We start from the raw sequence: 26726 nt of genomic DNA, 5'->3' as shown, positions 1-26726 counted from the left end.
CCCTTATTATCATTGAACACATTTGTAGGGGGAGAAAACAGGATGTTTTGAATCCAGTCATTTCTCATGACAGTGTCACTGCACTGTACAAGAGAAGTATGATTCCCCTTTGGGTTCTTTTAGGCACTACAGAATCCTGAAACAGTTCTCCCCAATCTCCATAATAAAAGTTCATTAAAAGCAAATTAAAAGGAAACCAGCAACTTCAACAAGCCTTAAAAAGCAACTGGCTTGCATTCAGATTAGTCCTCCGTTTGAAAGCATATTATCAGACCTTTGCTTATGGTTCCTTGGGGGGTATTGTCAAGTGAGCTTGACTCCTGGAAAGAGGGGAACTTTGTGGATGGGTGGTTCTGGTGTGTGGGACTGCCTTATGTCGTACACTGCCTTGTTCCATTTCTATGAGATTTCTGGGACAGAAATATTTCAATAAATACAGTGATAGCTGGAAGAGAGAGAGGAAAACAACCACACAGTTGAGGGAATGTACCCTGTCATTTCATCCGGTTGCGTGACTTACGCTTCTAGGCTTTAGCTGCAGTACAATGCAGAAGTAATCTGTGGTTAACCAGATTTTCAAACAATACAACTTTGTTTGCAAAACAAATGTCAAGCTGGTTTAAGTTAAAGGATAGATAGAAAGATAGATGGATAGATAGATGAATGGACAGATAGATAGATAAGGTGCCTAGATGGACACAGGCTGTCCCTGAATTGAACACAGCAATGCTCATGTTTTTAACATTTGCACAGCCATAAACTGGCAACACCCTTTGAAGGCAGGTCTGTAATTTAAGTGTGCATGTGCAATTTTGGGCAGAAAGAAATAGGACATTAAGTGAAATGGTGTTTTGTTGCAGGGTGGTGGTAGTGGGGAAGAGAGGCTGTTTTTATTTTGCTGGGAAAGAGAACGCTGTCTAATTTTTACTTTTACCAATTATAACATGGTGAAATTCTGCTTGGAACAACAGCCTGGGCGTTATTAGCAGCATCTGCCAATCAACAACAGTATCATCCAGCTGAAAGGTGACATTCCAGACATGCAAACTTGCTTCTTGTTTCCAGCAACAAATGAGCGTCACTTGAGCCAGGCACTGGTGGTGGTTGTTGTTGTAGTTTCAACTTATACACCACCCTATACCCAGAGGTCTGAGGGCAGTTCACAACAAGACCACAACATATAAAATCTAACCAAAAGCAGTAACCCAATAAACCCCCTTCCCCACATTCTAAAATACGGTAAGATCAATAAGATCAACCAAAGGCCTGGTTTAAAAGGAATGTTTTCGCCTGGCGCCTAAAGGTGTACAATTAAGGTGCCAGGTGAACTTCCCTGGGGAGAGCATTCCATAGGCGGGGAGCCACTGCAGAGAAGGCCCTGGAGCAGTAAGGTGGGCCTGCAACAAAATGCTGCAGCGCAGACTGCTCTTTGTAGAGCTGGGAGTTTAGAAAAAAAAGAGCAATCAAAACAATCCAGGGGATGGAGCAACTCCCCTTTGAGGAAAGTTTACAAAATTTGGAGCTTTTTAGTTGGGAGAAAAGGTGAGCAAGTGAGAACATAATAGAGATGCATAACATGATGTATGGTGTAGAGAAGGTTTCAATACAGGGGTCCTCAAACTATGGCTCACGGGCCAGATCCCGCCCGGCAATTGCAGAACCCGCTGCTGTCTAACGGGTCTACACACATTTCCATCCTTTCCCCTCTCCTCCCCCCTCCCCCACTGCGTGCAGGGACCGGAAACGACGTCAGGAGCCTAGGTGCCACCTAGTCCAACCCCCTACAATGCAGGATTCATAGCTAGAAAATCTCCGACAGATGGCTATCCAACCTCTGTTTAAAAACCTCCAGTGCAGGAAAGCACCAAGGTAGCTCCTCCCGCTGTCTGACCACTGTGAGAACATAATGCTGGACTAGATGGGGCTTTCACACCATCCAGCAGGGCTCTTCTTATAGTCAAGATTCCAACCCCTCCATTCCATTCCCACGCACACACCCAACAATCCGCCAGCATTCACTGGCCCCTTAGCACGCTTAGTTAAGCTGTTGTGGGTCTGCTTCAACTCCAAACACTGTACGTCCCTCTTGTGCATGGGTGGTACTGTTTTAGCTGCGTGCACAACCTGAACATCAGCAAGAGAAGGAGTGATAAAAATACAGCTGGTATTCTCCATGCATACACACATTTATTATTATTATTATTAACAACAACAACGATTTATTTATACCTCGCCCATCTGGTTGGGCTTCCCCAGCCACTCTGGGCAGCTCCCAACAGAATATTAGAATATTTAGAACACAATAAAAGATCAAACATTAAAAACTTCCCTAAACAGGGCTGCCTTCAGATGTCTTCTAAAAGTAAGATAGTTACTTATTTCCTTGACATCTGGTGGGAGGTCATTCCACAGGGAGGGTGCCACTACCAAAAAGGCCCTCTGCCTGGTTCCCTGGAACCTCGCAGTGAGGGAACCACCAGAAGGCCCTTAGAGCTGGACCTCATTGTCCGGGCTGAACGATGGGGGTGGAGATGCTCCAGGTATTATACCTTAATAATACCTTAAGGTAATAATTTATTAAGCTAATTATTATCAATATTTGGCTATGTCTTAAAGGCACAGGAGCCCAAGACCACTGCAAAGATGCCTCTGTCAGCTGCCACCACCATACATGTGTTTCGTGCTTCCTCGCTTTCCTTAAAGTACAAATCACAAATAGTCATGTGTCAAATTCTTTTAAGCGCAGAACCTTCACAGCTGCCAAGGAGCACATCACAAAACAGAAAAAAGAAGAAAGGCTATAATTTCACCTCCTTCGTTTTATTATTGTTTGACCTTCAGTTCTTTGTTGCCTTTGGATCGCCTCTGCAACTAGATATAGTTTTTTTCACTGTTTATACTTTTCACACAAGAAACAGCTTTTTGCTGCCAAGGAAGGAAGTCTTATAAATTTATCTTTTGCTCACAATTGTCTTAAGAATAGCATTTTAAAAATATGTGTGCTGTTAAACACACACACATGGGAGAAAGATAAAATTCCAACCCATTACCCTTTTAGTAGAAGTTCTTGTCGTTTTTTGGTCATTCTCAGAAATGACACAAATAACTCAGCCTGTTCTTCACAAGTCGGCCAGTGTTTAAATTAGCGCAGTATTGCATTTATAGATAGTTCCTTCCCCTCCAGATGGATGCCATCATAATTTAGAAAGCTATGCAACATAAATGCATCCATTTCCCCCATAATATAGACAGAAGGACACAACACCTGAATTTTAATGGACACGTTACAGGTGTTTCCAAACCCCTCGGTGACTTCCTTTGGAAGCTACCAGACATTATTTAGCTTCAAGACTTGAGGGTTAAGAAATGGATCAATGAGAGCCAACAAGGCTTCCTGCCATCTTCCAGTCCCCAAAGATTTCTCTCCAAATGTTCCATCCAGGTGAAAAAGGAACGATCCCCTCACCTCTGCTGGACCTGAGAACACCCCCTTTAGTGACAGCTTGCATCTTAATTTCCTACCAATAACATATTTGCTCGTTTAGTATACTTTTAAAAAATGGCATGTTCTCAGCAACTGTGGTTAATGCAAAATGACTTTACCAAGCCCCCACCCCTGTGACTTCTCCAGGGTCTACCTGTGGGTCTCAAGTCTGGGCCCTGAAATCTCAGAGCCTGGGATGGTTCTGACCTGGCAGCCAAACTTGCGGTAAACATTTAGACTGGAAGCTGTTCGGGACAGGGATCCACATTTTCCCCTTGAGTTACTCCGTAAAGGACTACATATACCCTGCTGTGCTACATAATTTATTTCACAATCAGTACTATTTGACTTGAAATGTGGGAATAAGAAACAAGGACAGCTGAATTCAGTAAAAAAAAATAAAAAATAGAACTCTTCTTCATCAACTCACGTCAGAAATTCCTTTCCCTATTGACCTTAAAAATCCCATGAAGAAGGAACGAAGACCTTAAAAAAAAAGAAGACCTTAAAAATCCCATGTATACAGAATCAAAAGGTGAACTACATCAGCAAGTTCTAGATCCTTTTTATTTTATTTTAACCAGTCTTTGGAAAGCAGGATACAAGCCAAATCTCAGCCATTGTATGTGGGGGAATGTTGATACTGCAACTATCCGCATCTGTTAAAGGATGTTCGAATACCCTGATTTTTATAGAACTGTTGCAAATAGCTTCCAAGGAACTGTTTTCTTTCCTTTTCCCCCCAAAAGGAAATCTTGTTCATTTGCTTCATATCATAGTAACATGTTATGGTTAGCAACATTTTTAAGGGGGGGATGCGGGGGAGGGATTGTTTGACATTAAAAAAAAAATTTAGGGTCAGTACCAAATTCAAAACTCCCCAGACATAAAGCAGCCCTTGTCTTACTTCTCATCTAAACACACTGATCCAAAATAACACCTGGCCACTGATGACTTTTAGAGAGCTAAACCAGAGCCGGACTTGTTTTATTCCATCCTGTGGATATGTCACCCAACACCAGCAAAACCTCAATGACAAATCTCTCCGAATGTCAGGTTTTAAAATATTTTGCATGCCTGAGGCCAGATATGGAAAGGCCTCAAACACCCAAAATACACACAGAGCCCTTTTATAAATAAGAAACATTTTATCTTGCTTTGCTTTATTCCGGCTTGCTAATTCTTCCTATCACTAGGCTGCCATTTAAAAGAAACCCAAATCCAGATCCTACCAGGGTTACCTTTTTATATAATAGAAACACAAGCTGCTTTCTTCTGAAATGATGTTCCTCCAGGAGAGAACTGGAGAATTATAGAGCCAGGCAAGGTGGAGCTGTGTCACTAATCCCTGCATTACCAAGGCTGCTGGCTGGAAGAGGCCATTCTGGACACTAGTTGCCCACAGCATCCCAAGTGATACTAGAGAAACAACCGGATCCAGCAAAGGGGAACAAAGGCTTGCACATTTGCTGGCTTACAAATCTATGAAGAGTCTTGTGGGTCAGACCAAAAACTCATCTGGTCCAGCATCCACAATAGCCAGCAAGCAGATCCTGAGGTTGCACGCCTCTTCCCCACTTGAGATTATCAGTAAACTACCCTGGGATGGAATATAAAGTAACTTTTTAAAAATCAAAACACACAAGGGCATTTTCTCAACTAGGAATTATGGAATGTTCTCTCAAACAGAGACCCTACTGGCACCCACTGGCATCATGGTGAAGCCATTTTTATTATTTCAGACATCTAACGGCCTGTATTTTAAATATTGGAAGGAGAATGGATTTTAAACTCTGGTGTTTAATGGATAATTAATCGTGTTCTTTGTTTATTTTAAATAACAGGAAATAAAGGTAACCCTTTATTTCTATTGCATTTATTTCTATTGTGTCCTGGGCAGAGATCCAACAGGTGCAGCCTTCCCTGTCATGGGGGCGCATTGAGGAGGGAGGCTCCGCGCGCAGTACGACCAAACTGGTTCTGCTCCCCCTAAATCCGCCTCGGCTGAGCTTACTTCCTCTTTCTCTCCCTTCTTGTTGCCATGTGCTCAGGCCGCTTCACAATTAGAAGTCTCGGCCAGGGAGGGCGGGTATAAATATTTTTTTTACTATTATTTTTATTAGACATATCTTTAACAACAACTAGGCAATATGTTTCGCCCATCCTTTGTTCTCTTCCTTTAACACAGAAAGTGCTTCAAATTCTTTCATGGAAAACATTTCACTCATCAGAGCCAACAAAGCACGACAGATTACTTTAAAAAATAAATAAATCAACAAATAAAGACAAAATCTACATTAAAATAATTCTCTCTCTTGTGTACGGACAAGAGAAAGTTGCAAGAAATGAATTTGGTTTGCTTTTGCCTTCAAGGATATTATATTATTATTATTAGTAGTAGTAGTAGTAGTAGTAGTACCCCGCCCATCTGGCTGGGTTTCCCCAGCCACTCTGGGCGGCTTCCAACAAAGATTAAAAATACATCAAAATGTCATACATTAACAACTTCCCTGAACAGGGCTGCCTTCAGATGTTTTCTAAATGTCAAGTAGTTGTTTATCTCTTTGACATCTGATGGGAGGGCGTTCCACAGGGCGGGCGCCACTACCGAGAAGGCCCTCTGCCTGGTTCCCTGTAGCTTTGCTTCTCACAGTGAGGGAACCACCAGAAGGCCCTCGGAGCTGGACCTCAGGGTCCGGGCAGAATGATGGGGGTGGAGACGCTCCTTCAGGTATACTGGGCCGAGTCCGAGGCTGGTTGTTGAGCCTTGGCACACTTTTTGGCCCACAAGGTTAGACATCTGACATCATTGCGCCATTAACCGAGCTGAGCTTGGTTCCAGCCGTCCCCCCCCCCCAGCTTTGGGCAAAGAGGTCCTTTTTACTTTCCCTCCCAGCCTTTGCATCATGATAATTATTCCTTAAAATACATGCCCCCTGTGTTCCTCCCACTCCCCCCCCCAAAATAACAACAGAGACTATTCCCAGTAAAGTGTCAGCAGCTGCAACAGCAAGACGTTTTCTGCTTGCTAAATGATAGTCTATTAAATAAGCAAACATCTCAGTGCTATTAGTAATCTTATTATTACCCACATTGTAAAAACCACAGTGTTTATGACAGCGCTGCTGTCTCGGGGAAATAAATGCTCCACGCACCCAAGCAGGTAGACTGGCCTATATTTTTTCTATATAAACACACTTGCGGTACAAGCTGCATGGAAGAGAAAGCAGCTGGAAGAATATGGCTACAGAGAAATAGCTCTCAAGGGTCTCGCTTGTTGATTGGTTTTGTAGATGAAATAAGATTTTTCAAAAAAAAAAAAATCACAAAAAAGATACCTCTACTCAAAGTATTAAAATGTTGCCATGGCACAGGGCTCTCTGCTTACGGATACTGAGGCTGAGGAGCAGTGGGTAGACAGGAGCAAGGTGTAAAGGGAAGGGAAGATTATTTTGTGCACATGGACACACACAAAGTGAAAAGAAAGGCCAAGTGGGATTTAGGAAAACAGGGGTCTTTATAAATTGCAGGAGAGCAAGGCATGGTCTAGGCTGCACGTGGTCCCCATCCACTCCCTGTGGAGCCCACCGTGCCCTAGGGAGCTCTGCCCACTTCCCCAACTGATCAGTTCAGTCACCAGCTGGGCAGCGGGCAGAAGATAACTCTTCCTGCCACTGCTATTAAAGCATCCCCCATCCTGCAGCTGATAGCAGCAAAGGGGCAGCGATCTTTGGCAGCTTGGGATATGCTGGGAAGGAAGGCTAAGGCAGAGAGAGAGAGAGAGAGAGAGAGAGAGAGAGAGAGAGCGCAATCCAGATGCAGCCCAAATGTGTGTGTGTTTGTTTGAACAAATATATCTTTGTACTGAATGTGTGTTCCTCACTGCGCCCAGCACCAGCTAGGCAGCCCCTGAATGCCCACCCAATGCCGTGTCAAGGGCAAACAGGTTGCCTACCCCTGTTATAAAGAAAGCAACCTATTAACAAGCATTGAAAAGGAGGAGTCCAGTTTCTTTCAGTGCCAATAGTTCTGTAACAGCTTCCGATCCATCTTTGTTGCAAGCAAAAGAGAGGAGTATAATGAAACAGGTTATTCCTAGCTTGAAGTAGCTGCTTGTCCCCCTACATAGCAAGCACTAACTGTTGATTGGAATCCAAACCACAGAATCTGTAAAGCCTCAGACTAGGTTAGCCATTGTTTTGACCAGGGCTCACAATACAACAAAGCCAGAGGTGGTGAAGTGGATCGGGCCAGTAGGGAAGATCATTAACTTCCATATCCATCATGGGCCAAGTTTGACAAGTGGGCAGGGCTGCCCACCTGTCACTTAACTGGAACCAGGCAACTTTTTTTCTGTCGCTGGCATGGTTTGAAGCCACGGGTGGGGAAAGGCACAATCTGCAAAGCATCAAAAATCCGCTGGTTAGTTGAGTCTTGTGAAACACTGAGCATGGGGCTTTGAAAGGCCTGGTGATCACTGGAGGAGGAAGGGGGCGGGGGTGATCTGCCCTGGGTGCCATCCCTGAGGGGGGTGACAACAAGGCACCCCGCGGGGGGCTCGCCCCGCCACCCCTAGGCACGGCAGCGCAAGGCACCACAATCACGCCGTTGCAGCTGCATGCAGTGGATCGTGCTGCTGCTGCCGCGAGCAGAGAATCGCGCCAGGAGCGCCAAGGATCGTCCCGCCCCTGCGCAGCAGATCCCCCCCCCCATGCACTGCATGGCCACCGCTCCAAGCGCCCAAGCAGCTTACTCCGCCACTGCTGGTGATCAACTGATCTCAGATTTCTAAATGTACTCCTGGTTGGGCAGCCCTTGTCTAATCTAACACAGTCTTAGGCAAAGGTGTTCCCCACATTCTGATTTTTGATCCTTTTAACTGCAGACTCCAGGGACTGCACCTGGGGCATTCTGTTTGCAAAACATTTGCTCTACACCTGATCTATGGTCCTTCCCTCCAGTCATTCAATGTTGTGAGAAGCCTGGTGATAAGGCGGGTGTTGTTTATTGCTTTTTGCAAAAACAGAGAAAAGCCCCTTTTGGGTTTTTTTCCCCAGCCCTCTCCTCCAGCCCTGTGCTCCTATGAAAACTGGCAACTGACCGCACATATTCTATCTTCCTATGCAGGAGGAGGACTATAAACTTCCTTTTTATAAAAAGGAGAGGTTGGGGAGGAGGGGTACCTCAGTTCTGTACGCAAACAGCTCAGACATGATAGCACAGCATACTGCTCATAGTGCAGGGAGGAAAGTTATCTATGCAGTGATGCAAATTTTTTTTGTTTTGTTACCTGCATTAGCCCAAGCTAGTAAACTTTGTTTTTTAGTTTTTGTGAGTCCTTGGCACATCAAGGGAGCAGAGTCCTTCCCCACCAAAGGAACCATTGAAAGCCCCCCTCTATTTGTGCTAATCCCCCCAAAAAGACAAGTCTAGAGAGACATCTCACCATTGCCCATTGTTTATTTTTCAACTAGGAAGAAGCAGCAGCAGCGAGTTTAGGTCAAGTGCCCTGTGTGATGTCTACATTCCAGACTTATTATCTCTAAATATAGGTGGGGGAGAGAAAGGATCAGATAAGAGAACGGAGTCTGATCCTACCTTTGCCATGAATTATGAGGCCAGAGTCAGTATGTGGACTTAAAAGAAGGGTCGAAAATGACGAGGGTAGCTATACCCCAAAGATGACTGTGAGATAACAACAACTCCAGCCAAGCATCTAAGTGCCTGTTTCAGAATTCTGAAACGACACTGTTTGAAGTGTGTCCCCCACATTTATATACAGACACCTACCCCTCCATTTCCACATTTCCAACACTCAGGTTTGTTTAGACAAGGCAGTGAAGATCCACTTTGAACAAAGATGTCTGAAAGCTTGACAGCTTCTTCATAATGCCAGGCTTCTGGTACATTAAACTTCTAAAAGATGGTTAAGTTCCTACATTCATTTTATCAACACTTTCACAGACAGCAAAAAGGAAAGCCACAAAAGGAATATGCACATCCATAGCCAGGCATGGAAGACTCGACTCAATATGCAACTAGAGATAAAAAAAAATATTTATTATAATAATACTTTGCATGATGAACCACAGCATCTGCCATCCAAAGATACTAAGTTTTGCAAACCCCACACTTACTCTCTCTTTAAAGCCTCATTAAAGCCGCAAACCGTCTCACTGGATGCAACCATTATCCCTGTAATCCAGTTGGAAGATGGGTCACCAAACCACCTCCAATTAGCTTACCCTTGGGGGGGGGGGTAAAAGTGAAATCAGCTCTGGTCTAAATTTGAGAAACTTGGAAGCATTTGCTCCTTGATGGGTGGAGATGTATTCGTTGGTGCTCCACAGTTCTCTAAAACCACAACAAGGTCAGACAATTTGTCCCTCTCCATAATTCACCAAGCAGGCAGGTTTCTCGAAAAAGACTCAACATGATCTGAATTTAGCAAAAGGGACCAACGACAAAAAGCATCTGTCCAAGCACACTGCAGTAGGCACGTGTGCTAGTGCTGGGTATAATAGTAGGGCTAAAATAACATGCACATATTTCATACAGGTATGAAGCTTCAGCATTATGAGGACATGGAATCATGAGACTAGCAGCTTATCATAGCTAAAAGCAGATGGGAACTTAGAAGCAAAGCAAGGCGCATGGAGTATGCTTCAGCAAGAGATAAAGTTGATGAACACAAGGTTTTTTGGTAAGGGCAGTGTGAGAAATATCTAAATAAGGAATCGAAGGACAGGAGATGGTGCAAGAAGACAAAATTTGCTGATCGGCTGGAACTGCAAGATAAGGAAGTGGGCGAGATGTTATCGCCGAGGAGCAGACAAAGATCTTTGGAGCCGATCAGAAAAAGACACCCCAAGTTGGATGGAGAGGGGGAAAGGGGATTAAAGGCTATGGTCAAACAGACAAGCAGAGAAAGACGGGTAAGTTAGTCCCTCCATTCAAGGTCTAACTAACTGCAGGAAAGCAGCAAGAAGGATCTGGTCTATCGTGTTATAGCTATAACTTAATAAATCTTTAAAAACACTTTGTCTGATCTATCACTGCTTGGGTTCAGAAGGCGAGGTATGCATCTTCAATCACTGTTGTAGGATCCCTACTCATACCTCATGAAATAAAATTCTTACGCAACTCCCAGATCAGAGGCAAAACCTCCCAAGCAGTTCTGTGGGCGAAAGTACCATTTAAGAAGGGTCTTGCACCCCCACCTCTGACTCCATAGCTGAAACCATGTGGGATTTCATGGCTATAAATCATTATGAGGAATAAAAAGTAAGCAACAGGCACTTTTAAAGATATTGGAGTTTTCTTTTGCAGTTTTAACCTTGAATAATATCCAAGAACAGATATTAAAACCTTGCTGAGCAACATCAACATCTGGGTGACCTTAATCCTGATGTGAACCCCCATCTGCGGGGCGTCATATTTCTCTAGTGGCAAAATTAAGTGCAAGCCTGGAGATGCATCCCAGAATCCTCTGCAACATCAGAGAGAGTGATGGACCAGTTTCCTTCCATGCTGTGTTGCTGGAGGCAGGTGCACTTTAGCTGAGAAGATGCTCCAGAACCCTTTGCAACATTACGACAAGTTCTAAAAATGTACCTCTGGAGCACTATAATTATTTATTGAATTATAAATTATTATTAATTATCTCACCCTATCTCCAATGAGCTCACAGTGGCACATATTGTTATCACCCAAGAACCAGTTCTAGCCTAATAAGAACCCTGTAAATTAAGCCGAGAGACAAGGTGACTGACTGGCCAAAGGTCAGTCACTGACTTTGATGGCCAAGTAGAGATTTGCCCTGAATCCCAGTCCTGGGAGCTTGTGATGGACCCAGGAGTGAACAGGAAAGAGGGACTTAAGGAGTCGTCAGGTGAATGACTTTGGCAGCAGACTGGTAGACAGCCATGAAAGAACCAAGACTGAGACCAGAAGACTTCTGTTAAGGATATGCTAGTTACATAACAGGTTAGTTACCCTGCTTTAGTTTTAGTTATAGAATCATAGAATTCTAGAGTTGGAAGCAACCCACAGAGTTATCTGGTCCAACCTCCTTACTGAAGTCCAACTTATGAGGAGTTGTTTTGCGTATTATCGCTAGAACTCTTGTTTTAATGATGAGTTATTTAGAGTTTTTTATATTATTATTGTTTTAATTTGATTATACTAGGTCTACACGTGAAGGATAGGCTTATAATTTGAACCAATCAGTCAGCCAAGAGAACACTGAGGCGGTCTAAACAAGAGATGACCAGAGCTTGGACAGAGTTTTTGCAGATGTATATCTACAAACCAAGAAGAGCCATGACTGGGTTGTAACTTCAGCTGACACCAATCTGTTACGAAACAAACTAAATGCAAAATAAAGGTGAGGAAATCACCCAGGAATGCAAAGGACCAATTTTATTGTCCTTTCTTAAAACCCAGCATACAAATGTCCTCAGGAACATTTGCTTAAATGTGGCAATATTGATACTCAGTCAAATTTTTATTGTTTGTAACCAACGACCATTATGATGTCAAAACATGATGTTCATTGTTTAATTGCCGGAATAATAATTTTAGAATGCCTCAGGTTTTCTCCTGATAGAGCCACCTGAAGCAGCCATTCCAGTACTTTTGCATTTACTTTGTGCACTAGCAATAAGCATAGTCCTTTATTCCATTGGATTATTTCCCCCCTCCTCCTTTTTGACATATGGTAGTGATGTGCAGACCTATTTTGTTCAATCTTTCCTTTATGCAGGTGTATACATCTCTTTCTTTGCAACACTCTACAAACAGCAATAGGTGAAGGGCTGCAGCCCAGTGGAAGAAGATCTCTTCTGTATGCAGAATGTCTCAGGTTCAATTTCTGCCATTTCCAGGTAGGGCTAAGAAAACACCTGAAAACCACAGAGAGCCATTGCCAATCAGGGTAGACAATGCAAAACTAGAGGGATCTGACTTAGTATATGGAAGCTTCCTGCATTCCGCTTTGATTTTGGAACCACAAATAATATGTAAGAAGTCCTCAAAATCCATGTTTACAGCCATGATGATGGAGTAACATGGTTAATCCTTTCCTTCATACTATTTCTCCTCTGCCCAGATTAACCTTGCTGCATATACCCTCCATCAAAGATACTTGCTCCACAGTACCGATTTGAGTTAGCCACCAACCTAGACAGGGTATTGGAGAAATTCACAGAGAATAAGGCTATCAATGGTTACTAGACATAAGAAGAGCCCTGATGAATCAGACCAAAAGCCCATCTAGTCCAGCATTCCATTCTCACAGCAGCCAATCAGATGCCGAGAAGCAAGATATGAATACAATAGCACTCTTCCATTCATGAACCCTAGCAAACAGTATACAGAAGCATAGTTCCTTTGATACTGGAAGTAGTACATAATCAAAGCAGCCATTGGCGAAGTCAATTCTGGCCATATAGAATCTATGTTCATGTCTTGCTTGTGGTCTTCTGGTTGGCCATGGTGGAAAACAAAATGGTGGAAAAAATAGGGCTGCTGCTCTGACCAAGCAGGGTTCTCCTCCTTACATTCTTATGGTACCTGCATGTTTTCGCCTACAGGATAAATAATAGCTGGGGTGTGTGATTTTTTAATTTACTACTATGGGCACAATCCAATTTCGTCCATGGGACGATTCAGATCACAGATCCTGAATTTGCAACCGAGCCTTGGATAAACACTTCCATAGGGTGAACCATCTCATACTAGAATATACTCATTAAAGGAAACTACATTGTGTAGGATAAACCATGGATTACTGCGTCTGATTACTATGTGCGTCTGCACATAGCAGCACCATGATCACACCTATATATAGGAATGGGCAAAACAGTCAATTTCAGTTTCTTGTTTTTCTTAATCTTAAATTCAGTTCTGCACATTTCCACATCAGTTTGAGATTTTATTTTTAAAGCCCTTCAGAAAATTCACCAGCATTTTAAGGTGTGTGTCTCCAAATTAATACAATTTTGACTATACACACACACAAACACACACATTTTTGCAAAGCAATTTCCCCTAAAGTAAAGCATTTCTGTAAGCTATATTCACCAATGTGTGCATTTTTATGAACACTTTACTCCAGTATATGCGTTTTTATACGTGTTACTTGGCCGGAAAACTGAACTGCTATATTTGGAGAAGGGCAAATTTCAAAGGACTGCTGTGTTTCAGTTCTGGTATTATTTCAGAAAGTATGAATTAGGCAATTTCACCTTTAAATGCAAACTCAAATCGAATTTCTCCCCCATGGCTATACTGTATCTACAAAGAGTCTGCCTTTGTTTCAGCATATTATTTCCATACAACCTTATGGAAAGTTTGTCCTGGGTAACTTTTTACTGCCAAGGGGAATCTAGTCCTGAAACACATCCATACTTAAGAGCTGATTACCTATAAGAGCCTCATTACAATGTTATCCAGGAACAAAACAAAATATAATAAACTTCTATGGAAATTCTTTAGGGGAAGAAGAACCGATCTATAGCCTTTAATTAAAAGGTGTTTTAATTACCCAATTTAGAGAAATACTTGGAGCTTTGTTCTCTGTTAGCTACAGTGTGTGTTTCCAAAACATTTTTTAGAGTTGTCAGCCAGCTGAACATTTAAATCGATCAGCCTTCTTGTTATCCATCTATTAATTGATGTCAATATTACAGCACATCAAGGTATTTAATTACACTAACAGTTTCTCTCAGTGAGTAACACATAACACCTTATGGAAATGCTCTTAGTGAAACTTTACTCAACTGATATACAGATGGTGTATGACATCAGGAGATTACAGAAGGGGAGCCCAGTTAAAATGCAACAGTAAATTTTTAAAACAAGGAATCAATCAATTTTGTCAATTAATTCTTGCAACCATAAAGTTACTGCAGGAATTGCCATCTTCAAAGAAAGGAAAATTCTGGCTACGGTCTGGCTCACTTATGCTGCAACTTTAACCCAGAACCCATTGAATACTGAACTCGTGCTGCCTAAAAATGTATTCATATCAGACTTCCACTGAACATTTAATGTAACCACTTACCAGCCCAAGAGGATCAAGAGAATTGCCAGTAAGGTCACCGACAGTGCTGTGCCATTCATTTCCACAAAGCCGAGACTAGAGACAGCCATTAGTCCCATTTTCATCGACAGCAGCTTTAGACCGGTAGAACAGGAAAAAGAAGGGAAGTCTCAGTTTAGGTGGTAAGAGCCGTCCAGCTCTTATACAGATGGTAATCTGCAACGAAAGAGGAACCAAGAACGTCAGTTTGACGCAGTCTAACTCCAAACCAAAAACGCCAACTTTTCCTGCTCTTGCTGCCTAACAGATGCAGAATTGAGAGTTTCCGGCATCAATAGGCCCAAGCAACTCCTTCTCCCCCAACCCCTTTTAATGACTGCAGCATCAATAAATATTTACATAGTTGCTGCCTGAGATATCAGAGCTGGCCCACAGGTTTTGCAGCAAGGGATGAATAAAAGATAAGAACCAGCTCGCCTCTCGTGACCTATAGATTTAAAAGCCCGGAGGGCAGTAGGTGAGAAATCGATGGAACTTCCTTATCACTTTTTAATAGAAAATATCCTAGACAATATGAAGATTTGGGGATGGCTCTGCTGATTAATAGGAATGATGTTCGACAGACAGCTCTGGAAATGTGCTACTCAAAGATTAAGACTCCGTCAGGCAGTGGGAGGGCAAGTTTCCTTCTTCGCAGAACTGCTAATATGTGTTAGTAAGGTTCATCTCTGGAAGGAAAGGAAGAATCAGTCTCCATGGCAATGCAATCCTTAGCATTCAATCGGGAGCCCAGTGAAGATATGAGGGGGCCTTACATTAAGTCCCATAGGCGTTTGGTTGGCCACTGTGAGAACAGGATGCTGGACTGGACTAGGCCTCATCCAGCAGGCTCTTCTTATAAATATAAAACTTGATCCATCAAAGTCAGTGCTGCCCACTTTGACTGGCAGAAGGTCTCTGCCAGCAAGGCCCTCCCCCATGGGTGTAGCCAAGGGGGGGCAGGGGGGCAGCTGCCCCCCACAGATCAAGTAAAACAATATAAATACTTAACTTACTGACCAATCACGTCGGTTTTGCCCCCCCCCAAAAAAGTCCTGCTCCCCTACCCAAGTCCTGCCCCCCCAATGCCTTCCCCAAGATTTTTTTCACTGGAGACCAGACCTAGGACTTTTGGCCTGCAAAGTTTGTGCTCTATCACCAAGCGACACTCCCTCCAATCATTGATTTTTCAATCACAGATGGTGAAGACCAGACTTTCCCCAACATGATACCCTTGGGATGTTTTGGACTATAACTCCCATCAAACCCAGCCTGAATGAATGAAGGAATGTGTGGGTGTGAGAGAGACAGATTAGGACTGGGAGTGAGCCTCACCTGACTCCCAACTCCATAAAGCTTTCCCAAATGTTCTAGTTAGGTCTGCAACTGTGGCCACCTTTGATCTCTATCCCCCCTCAGGCAGGAGGGGAACCAAGTTATCTTACAACCAGGGCGAAAGTAACAGCCAGCTGAAATTCCCTCTTCATTGCAACACCTTCCTGATTCCTTTGAAAGACCTACCTCTTCACCCAAACCATTTTCTTATCTTTTATTACTCAGCTATTTTGAGTGATGGTTTTTACTGACTTGTTTATGGTGCTGTACTGTGGACGGTTGTTTGAGCTTGAGGAGTCCTTATTTTTTTAATGTACTGTAAATTTGGGGGTTTGGATGGATTTTTGTTCTGATGTTTTCCAGCACTTCACCCTAAGACAGACAGACAGACAGATAGATATAGATAGATATCTACCCTATCTATCTAAAAAATGAAGGGCTGCAGAAAAACATCATTTAAACACTATTTAAAATCAATACAAGAGCCAATCTATAAGTGTTGTTCATTGTCGGAAAGCAACTTAATTTCCATTTTGAAATGTAAATAGCAGCTGCATAGGTGAGCAGAATCAGGACTGTGGCACATGGGAAGGAGGCTTAACCCTTTCCCCTCCGCTGCTACAGTCATGATAAAATTCACTCCCACCTTCTCCAAACTGCTACCTGTCTTGACAGGAAAGCTTCCCTAAGTGCCAACAGAAGATTCTCTCTTAGGGAAAAGCAGCAGCTATGGGGAGTGGGAATATGATTTTCCCCCAGGGCCAAGCAACCCCACCACCACCACATTCTACAGCCTCCATTCTTCTTACCCCACATCCACAGTGGCATTCAAGTATATATTATCCCACTTTCCACTGCATTTCCCCATCACTTTGCTTCTGGCAAGAAATCTGATGAGACAAGGGGAGAAGTGGTTTTGTTGTGAAAGAGCACCAAATCAGCTTTCCGTGTGCCACTTCTATTTTGCCTGCTTGTGACTGAATCGCACCCCCCAAAAAAAGTCTCTAGAAGCACCCTAAGGCATTTTATCCATAGAGGGAGCCCATAGCAGATGACTTTTCCAGTTTCTCCCTCCTCTGACAGGGCACTGCTCATTCATGTAGACTTCAGCAGCCATGCACCAAGACAAACTAGTTGCAGTAATACCTGGAACTCATTCCAGATCTGAGGAGAGACATCTAGTCACCGTACGAATTCGCCAATAACCTTCTTCCAACATAGCACATTGTTTCAGCAAAATCCTACTAGTTGTCACTGGTTGCTTGAAAGCTAGAACGTAAAACTAGATATCCAGCCTCTGGAACAATCCCAAGTCTAGTAACAATGGCTTTTTAAAAAGAATTAAACACACAAACACAAAGGTTTTTTTGCAGTTTGGCCATATTTCTTGAGAATTAGATGTCTGTGTTTTCCTCGAGCAGCTCTGAGAAATGGGCACTCAACAGCCTAAATTCCCAGAACTATAAAAGAACAGAATATATAGTTTCTCCCAAGGGAACAGCTTTGATTTAACATTTGTGGCTTCTCTAATATCTGGCATTTTCTACTCTTATTGTAAAAATAAAATTGCTAACAAAGTTTAATTCTAAGGTGACTTGGCCCTGCTATTACCAAATCATGTTATGCTCCCTGAGCTGTGTAACCAAATGAATGCCACCCCAGCGTTCTCTAGAGAAGAGACTACTAAAAGGGTTATCCAGCTCCCCAGCTCTGCCTAGTAGTTCACAGAGACACCCTGAGTTTATTGTATTAATAATGCCAGCGGCTTCCAGATACTAGTCACTCCGGATCAATACATGTTCTGCCACTTTACCGCTGTCCAGAAAGCAACTGCATTAAACTTGAAGACAGGGAAATTACAGCAGACTACCCCTCTCAGCAAGGAGGGAGTTTTCCTTCAGTCTTTACATTCACTGAGCCAGGTGGACCAATGGCAGCATCCTATGATCTTGCATAGCAATGTACGGTTGCCAAGAAAGGTGAGCAGGAGCCTTGAGCCCTCAAGAGTCAGCATCTGGGCCCCAGACTGAGCAAGCACATAGGCCACCAGGTCACAGTCTTCTTCACTATGGCGAGATGGAGTGTTTTAGTAAGAATAAGGTGGATAGCTCAGTTGGTTAGAGTGTGGTGCTGATAATGCCAAGGTTGAGGGTTTGATCCCTGCATGGAGCAGCCTCATATTCCTGCACTGCAGGGTTTGGACTAGATGATCCTCAGGGTCCCTTCCAACTCTATGAAGTATTTCTAAATTTGCTTCTATACATATAAATTACATATACATATTCTATACATATAAATTAGCATGTGAAAAGTGTATGCAAATCTGTAAAGCCTCTTTTTTTTTTTTTTAGTATGCAGAAGTAGTCGTTTTATGATCCAGAGCCATTCATGTTAGCACTACCTTTGGTTGTTTAAAATTACAAAAGCTTATATTTTTATGTGTCCATGGGATCATTTTATTTTGTGTAAGAGGTTTTTATATTTTGTAAGCCACTTAGAAACCTATTTCAGCATTAAGCTGTATACAAAATCATCATCATCATCTTCATTTAAAAATGTAACAGAAGGCATTCAAATAGCTCAGGGTACAATGTGTATTTTGTGGGGGTGGCCTTCAAAAACCGTGCTTTTATCCTTGTGGATAAATGCATAAGCAGGACAGAACAGACATATGAATGTGAGTTCTCAAGCCAGTACTTGTTGGGGTGCAGGGTGTGGGGAATCACTTAAAGCATCTTTAAAGTGCATGGCTTCCTGCAAAGAATCCTGGGAACTTGTAACTTTGTAACTACAGATCCCAGGATTCTTTGGGGGAAGCCATAACTGTTAAAAGTGGTATAATAGTGCTTTAAATGTATGGTGTGGAGGTGAGCTCAGTGGAGCCAATGTTGGATTTTCTTCCAGTGCCAAAAGAGCCAGGGGTTTTCTAGTTTGGCCCTAAGGCAGCTCAATGCATGCCTTGGAGGAAAGGCAGTAAGATATGGATGTGTGGCTGGGGAAACCCAGCCGGATGGGAGAGGTATAAATAATAAACTTATTATTATTAAGAAATAATCATTCATTCACGGGTAGCCATGACTAAAGCCTGGTTGGCAGACAGTAGTAAGCAGTCAGTGGACTAGGGGGACTAGACTAAATGTTCCCCTGGTGCCTCCTTCCCAAAGCTTGGGAAACTTCTGCCCAGCTTAGGGAGGGTGATGTGATGCTCATGCGCACGATGTCCTGTGCATGAGCATCGTGCCTTCCTCCCTAATCGGCTTCACAAGCTGGCACCTCTGGCCTTAACTGTTCCCCTATGAAAAATGTCACCACACGCCATTGTTGGTCGACATATTTCTGAGGATGCAAAATCCTCATACTGAGACTGTACCCCCCATATCCACAAGGGGATCTGTTTGCATGCAAGAAAATAATAAAGTTGTTTACTTATTTCAAGCAAACAAGCTTCCCACTGAACACAGCCATTCAGCACCCACCTTCATGCGCTGGGCTCAAAAGAGTTTGAACAAGGGGACTGAAGGTAAAAAGGAATCGCTGCATCAATGTGCTCCCCTAGATAAGCGCCATAACTCCAATTAAATCTGTTGGAAAAATAGGTGTGCGCTGAGATTACACCGCTGGCTGCCACGCTGTTAAAGCAACACTGGCACCAACTCGCCTCCTTTGCCTTGACATCAATTGGAATAAGCTTGCATGTGAATTGCCCACCCAACCCCCGTAACATATTACAAATCAAGACTAGCAGGCCGACGCTTAAAGAGGATTGTAAACCTTGGAGAACACAGGTTTATAATGGAGCTAAAATACCAACGCACCTTTAACTATAGCAGCCCTGGGAGAAAAGATGTTGCCATAAACTCCGCTTCACTTTCCCAGCATATGCATTTACAATACATGAACGACATATATCAGCTTCTACACTTCCAACATACAGAGGTCTTACATTTTCCTTTCCACCAGAGGAATGTAGTCTTATCAGCCTGTTTCAAAGGCGGAAGGAAAGGGCTCAAAAGAGAAAGAGGGGGCAGAGGGAGAAGTAAGATCTTGTTTTTGTGTTGCTGGAAACAACAATCTTGGCAAACAGACAGCAGTGCGCTAGTAAATGTCAAAACAGTTTGCATTATAATGATCTATTTCTATACAATCAACCAAAAGCCAGAAGTTCTGTGTTAGTCTTCTTCCCATGCTACCAGCATGGAGCCATGGACAAATGTTTACTTTGAACTATTCATTTTACAGTAAAATGCCCTAAAGTTCAAGGCAGGGTTGCAAAAGCCAACTCTCCGGTATACATCCCAAACTGTCAGTCAAAGCGGATCTTGACAACAAAGGCTTCAACAAGACAAAATTAAAAAACATGTTTGCAGAGAGAATGCCCACCAACTTTTTGTTATTCAAAATTGCTGCTTGAAAATGTTTTGTTTTTTTCATTCACCAAAATATAGACCACCCCAGTTAATTGTACACCAGCAATGAATGACATAAAATAGGAAGAAGTTTCTCTTCAGCCAGGCTCCAATACAGGACATTAACTGAGCTGGGAGCTGAGGCGCCAGCTTGTTCCACGGGGGGGGGGGGGAGTGTTACACACATGACATCATACATGTGACATGGAGACAAGCCGGGAGCTCCCCTCCCAGCATCAGCTACTGTAATTGGCGGGGAGGAATTCAAGATGCCATTTTGCGGGTGCCTCGAATAAATAAATCAGACTGAAGCTGGGTTGTTTGAGTTCTGCGTGAGGGTTGTGGGGGGAAGAGGTTTCAGGCCCCTGGCTCCAGGCACAATTTGGGGAACGGGCAGGAGAAAGACAAAAGAGAGGGTACCCAGACCTTCCCCTCTCAACGTTCCCTCCCTAGAAAAGGAGGAGTTAAACCTCGCTTCAGGGCAAAAATCCACCCCTATATACCTCAGATTAAAACATTTAACTCCCGCAGGCCACACAATTAATGTAACAAGTAGTTAGGCCCCATCACTCTAGCTGCTGCACTCTTTATGTTTCAAATATTAAATTGCAATGGAGTTCTTCGCTAATAAAACATTTACTGTTTCCATCACACCTCGAGGGGTATGATCAGGGCCACGGAGCTGCCGCAAGTGTATACAATGAGAATCCCCTGCAGTCAACAAAAGAGCAAGTGTGGAGGAACTCTGGCTGGTAATATGGTTTTGTCCCCCATATATTCCCTTTCAAGGTGCAGGGAGGGTGTTCCATACATGAATGAAGCTGCAGGGAGAAATGACAAATACATTACCCGGTCACCAGGTGCAGGAGATATTATCCAGGGTACTGACTTAAAAGAAGAAACCCTGCATTTATTTCACAGGTATACGGCAAATGTCACTGTCCCCAGTTGCATCCAAAAACCCTGCAAACTCCACTTGGAAATAAATGCCGCTGGGTTGAGCATCTGACGCACAGAATTTAGGGTAGGTTCGCCTTTGTCCATTTAAAGGTGTGGCAGCGAGGACAAAGTGAATCAGCAGGTTTACTGCCTCCATAAAACGAGGAGCACCAAGTCTGAACACATCGAGGTATCATGGAAATGGTGACCTCTGTAGACTCAGAAAGCTACACTTGACACACGGTGTCTAGAATGTAATTATTGCGTTTCTATCCCCTCTTTCTCGAGGCATCATGCAGGATTCATCCCATCCCATCCCATTTTATCCTTACAACAATGCTTTGAGGTAGTTTAGGCTAAGAGCAAGTGATCAGCCCAAGGGCACCCAGAAATCATCACAGCCATGTGGGGATCTGAATTTGGGCTTTCTTCCAAATATCACACCCTCTTCGCCTGCATCTGAGTGTCCAGAATTCTAACTGCTGGTACCGGTGACCCATGAAGGCCTTCATTGGTGTACCAGCCTCTAAGCTTTCGTAAAAAAAGCAGTCAGTCTCTAGCCCTCCTAGAAAGAGAGTTATGACGCAAATGTGCACACCACTCCAAAAAGCCTGGTGAAACCGTGTTCTGGTATATGTAGAATAACTTTTAATAAGCAGATTTCCAGATGGAACCACACTGCAGGGGAGCACTATGGCATGGCACCTTGATCATTATGCAGCATGCCAGAGTTCTCTTCAAGCACCAAAGTGCACTTGGAATTCACTGCAGTTGGTCCTCTTTTTGCCATTACAGCTGGGTCCGCCACTTACGTGAAAGTTCAGTTCCGGGGGTCTGCATGCAAAGGCAAAATCACACAAAGTCAGGAACCCCCTGAGCATGCCAGAGCCCTCATACTTCCTTGTCAGATCCTGCTAAGCAAGGAAACCACGCTGGGTGCACAGGTAGGTTGTGTGTATAAATGGGGGTATTTAACAGAACTTCTTTCAGCAAAGAAATGGCCTAGCATCCAATGTATGCCTTTTTCTTTTCTGTTCGTTCTTTCTTTCGCACATGGATCAAACTAGCATATCTATATGTTTGAAAATGCTAATGTTTCACATATTATTTAGCTGTACAGTGGACGCTCATGTTGCAAATGTGATCTGTGTGGGATGCACGTTCACAACCCGTGTCTGCGCATGCGCAGGTTGAGATTCGGCGCTTGTGCACATGTGCGACCGCCGAAACCCGGAAATAACCCATTCCGGTACTTCCGGGTTTCGGCAGTCCGCAACCTGAAGCAGCTGTAACCCAAGGTATGACTGTAATTCCTGCACTGCAGGGTGGGGGGTGGGGGGTGGGGTTCGACTAGATAACCCTTGGTTTTCCCTCCCAACTCTACAGTTCTGTGATTCTACTATTTCTATTTTTATTATGCTACTGCTGCTGCCACCTTAAGCACCAATACTTTAGGATATCTGAGGCACTTTAGGCCGGTTTTGCCAACTTCTCACACAAATATTATTTTATGGCCCTCTGGCATGTTAATACCAAAAACAATTAAGTTATCAGAGCAGTCAAATCTAGTAGACACTTTTTTTAACATAAGAACCACACCAATTCTTTTAAGCATTGCTGCTTTGGTTTCAGATCTCATAGATTGCTTTCTGCCAAACAAGCAAAAGTGATCCCACATTATTCTCTGTCATCGGTTAAAAACGCGTCTCGCTCTCTGACCTCAAGACAATGCTTGCTATGTTGCTGCAGCTGGTACTTTTCCTCATTTATGTATTAAACTCAGCACTTGTGTCTTGTAGGTCAACTGGCCAGAGTCAGCCTTGCTGCAAAACAACCTTCCCCAACCTAGTGTTTAGAACTTCAACTCCCATCAGCCCCATGCAGCACAGCCTTGTTGCTTGAGACTGATGGGAGTCCTAGTCCAAAACATGTGGAGGGCATTCTGCTAGGAAAGATGCTCTAAAGCAGGGTTTCCCAAACTTGGATCTCCATCTGGTTTTGGACTACAGTTCTCATCATCCCTGACCACTGGTCATGCTAGCTAGGGAGGATGGGAGTTGTGGTCCAAAACCAGCTGCAGACCCTCTAAGCCTGGGGAACCCTGCTCTAAAGCAATGTGAATTCAGTGCATCACTGAAGTGAATTTGCTAAGAAATGCTCCTGCCAGAAATCCTGAAAAGAGGCTGCCAGTCAAACCGAGGCAATACTGAACTGACAAATGGCTCCATTTGGACTAAGACAGCGTCTTGGCTTCCTTTCATTTGTGTGTTTGGTTGGAAACATACCTGTGTCACAAACCCAAATGATCAGCTAGTCTCAGACAGGCCTGTGCAGACAGCTAATTTTTTTGATCCTGGAGGAAGTGCTTAAGAGTTGAGATCCATGACACGTCATAGCCTACCTGATCCTCCATCAGCCCATGCAGGTAACAGAGAGCTGCCTTGGTAGTTCATCTAAGCTCAGTGTTGTTTACACTGATTGGCCATGGGTCTCCAAGGTTTCAGATAGGGATCTTTCCTAGCTCTGCCTGGAGATGCAAAGCACAACCTCTACAAGTGAGCAAAGACTCTTCCATTTCAGCAAGCGGAGGCTGGCCTGGCCACATTTGCAGTCTTCCGGGGGGAGAGGGGACCGCTTTCTGCTGAAAGGTAACTTGAGATGCAAGCAGAGGAGGAACTGAAGGCCAGAAGCAGACCTTCTGAACTTCCGCTTTCAGCTTCCCTGAAAGCAGAGCTTTAACCTCATGACCACCAGCTCACCCCTGTGAGCTGCTCTTCTCTTGTTATCACCCCGGCATGGAAGCCACCACAGCGCCAAAGATGGCCTGAGAAAAGTCAAGCGCTGCTTGGCAGGAGCCCATCCTTGTGCCAACACCACTCCTCCAGAAAACAAGAGCATTAATTAAAAAATAGATATTTTTGCCTGACGCAATTCCATAAAAATTGCACTGTCATCTTGTCTGAGACCTGAGATTGCCCTTCTCCCAAGGTTGCCCTTCCTAAAATGCATGGATGAGTGAAGACTTGGACCCAGGTATTGAGGTCCTAGTTCAACCCTCAAAGGTTGCCCCTCAAGCTGCTCTTTCAGGCCCACAGCCTCCCCCCAGACCACACCCCTCACAAGCCCAGCTCAAGTATTTTTGCCTGGCTGGAATGTTGCCACAAACTAATAGCGCTTTTTGCTTACCAGGATGCAGGACAGAGAGATATGTGCAAACATGTAGAAACTAGCCTACAGTACAAAGACAAAAATTAAAATTTATTACCCTAGCTACTTTTGCCTTTAACCCTGCTCACCACTGGCATGTACCCCCACCCCACCCTCAGAAGGTGGACTGGAAAAGATTTCGCACTGCTCCCATAATTAACTTGAGAAGCCCCCCCCCCCCCAAAAAAAAAACCCAGGGTGTGTGTGCACAAGGTCACATTAAACCCCGTGGAACAGAGAAGGGCACAGCACCTTTCTCAGCCCCTTTTCCAAATACCTCCCATCATGCTGCTCTTCAAACGACACTAATACAACAGCCAGCTAGGAAGGAACACAGGTACCACACACGTGTCGTCAGTTTCCTCATTTGGAAGCCCAGCAAATGAACCGCAAGGGGAGCAAAAGCAATTTTAGAGGCATAACAAAAACTATACCGTGCAGCTGCAGCCAGAAGTCAGCTTCATTCATTCTCGGGGTCAAAAGGCTGCAATCGCAAATGAGGTTTCTTGATTCATTTCGAAATTGCGGGGAGAACACAGATACTCCCCCAGTTCCTAGGAATGCTGAATCTCTAGAGAACCTCTTCCACGTGTTTATGTAAGAAAACAGGCATTCAACCACCCCGCTCCCTTAAAATATCATTAACTTTATTACCAATTGAATGAGCTCAGGTTCTAAGGCAACAGCCTCTCTCTCCAATGCATGATTCATTCAACAGAAACATTAAAAGCTCCTTACCTTTACAGTTGGAACATGCTTTGCCCACAAGTTTCTTCTGGCTGGCTGACTCTCAAGTAGGAAACGCATTGGTTGCATGCTTTGAAGGCGGAGCAAAGGCTATGGGCTGGTATTTATTTTTTGGGGGGTGGACTTCCTCAGATGAGGTACAGGTGTTTCGAAATCCTAACTTGAAGAAGCCAGGAGCAGGGAAACGCTGGAACTACTATTCCCAGCATTCTGTTCTTCCGCCACCACAGGGCACAATGGATTGTGGGAGCTGTAGTTCTATTTTCCACGCTGTGCCTAGAGGACTTTTGCTAGGCGGGTGGGTGGGGAGAAATGTAAATGCAAAAATCCATCCTTGCATGAATAAGGGAGATTGTCGGTCTGTTTCACGTGTTCTTTTACAGTAAGAAAAGATATCTCCATTGTTTTGGCGTTTTATAAAGACTGGCTTATCTTTGCAATACTCTGCTTTGGCGATGGCGCAATTCACTTTCAGGACCTTTCTACTTTTAAAAATATATATATTTATTTTTAATTTGTGTTTTATTGTTATGAAACTAATTTTAACTATTTTAGTTTACCCATTTATATAATTTCCTCCAAGGAGCTCAAGGTGGCTGAGATGGTTCTCTTCTTCCCTTCTTTAACCCGCACAACAACCCTGTGATGTAGGCTAGGTTGAGAAACAGTGGCTGGCCCACAGTCACCCAGTGACCTTTGTAGCTGAGTGACTTCGAGTCCCAAAAAAAGCTTATGGCATAATCCGTTTGTTCGCCTATTAAGATTCTACACCATTTTAATTTCCACACAGTCCCAGAGTGAAATTAACATGGCTCCCCAACCTGGCCGCCTGCTGCTCATCATATAGGAGCACACATTAATGGTTATTTTGATATTCATACTTTGTCCCCATGACTTTTGGGTGGGAACCCCTTTATACAAACAACTGGATCCGCTGCAGCTTGTTTCCTGTCCCATAAATGTGTATTGTTACCACAAATCTTAGTACTGTACTATGATGAACTCACTAATGGTGGGAATTATAGTTCTTTCTCTTCCCTCCCCTCTCCCTGCTTTAAAATTAAATGAATAAATAAAAGCAGCTGTTTTGTGTTTTACCCATTCTGATTGCAACCATTTTCAAGTTAAGGTCTTGCCCTATGTTATGGCCTGGTTAAGGTGAATGAGGGCTTTTGAAATGGAAATGGAAAATTGCACTAGTGTCTCTCATTTGCTTCATAATAGTCCATGTGTCTGAGGACAAAACACAGCTAACCATCCTTGCATATTGATTTAGCTGTTCCTCGGATGTCCTTTTATTCATTTTTATTTGGAAAATCGGATATCATATTGGTTCATGCGGGTGGCGAGGCGGGGAACCTTAAACATAAGATCTATGAAACAACCAACAGGAAGTGCCTGCAAAATGAATGCACGTAGAGTTTTAGCAGATTACTGGAATAACAGCTAAGAAAAAGCCTGTAACTCACCCCACACTCTGCAAATCCTGACATTACCCCCAACCCCAGCTGCTGAGTAGACAATA

At 43.6% G+C, this 26726-nt stretch overlaps 1 protein-coding gene across 5 annotated transcripts in view; it reads right to left on the bottom strand.

Moving 5' to 3' along the window:
• The window catches only part of TBXAS1 (thromboxane A synthase 1), a 223863-nt gene extending 198473 nt beyond the window's left edge, over positions 1–25390 (bottom strand). For 2 of the 5 annotated variants that reach the window (XM_083462031.1, XM_083462035.1), the window contains exons 1-2: positions 25193–25390; positions 14550–14744 (exon numbers count right to left, since the gene is read on the bottom strand). In XM_083462031.1, coding sequence (XP_083318157.1) covers positions 14550–14653 — 104 coding nt within the window. In that variant the 5' untranslated portion in view covers positions 14654–14744; positions 25193–25390. Of the gene's footprint in view, positions 1–14549; positions 14745–15689; positions 15710–19717; positions 19803–25192 lie in introns of those variants that run through there. The other 3 variants (XM_083462034.1, XM_083462032.1, XM_083462033.1) reach the window with 3 other exon arrangements.
• Positions 25391–26726: the final 1336 nt, after the last annotated feature.

This window comes from Podarcis liolepis (assembly GCF_965112155.1).
Source record: "Podarcis liolepis genome assembly, chromosome: 10".
Taxonomy (NCBI): Eukaryota; Metazoa; Chordata; class Lepidosauria; order Squamata; family Lacertidae; genus Podarcis; species Podarcis liolepis.
The sequence above is the reverse complement of the archived record's forward strand: the minus strand, read 5'-3'. Positions and strand labels throughout refer to the sequence as shown.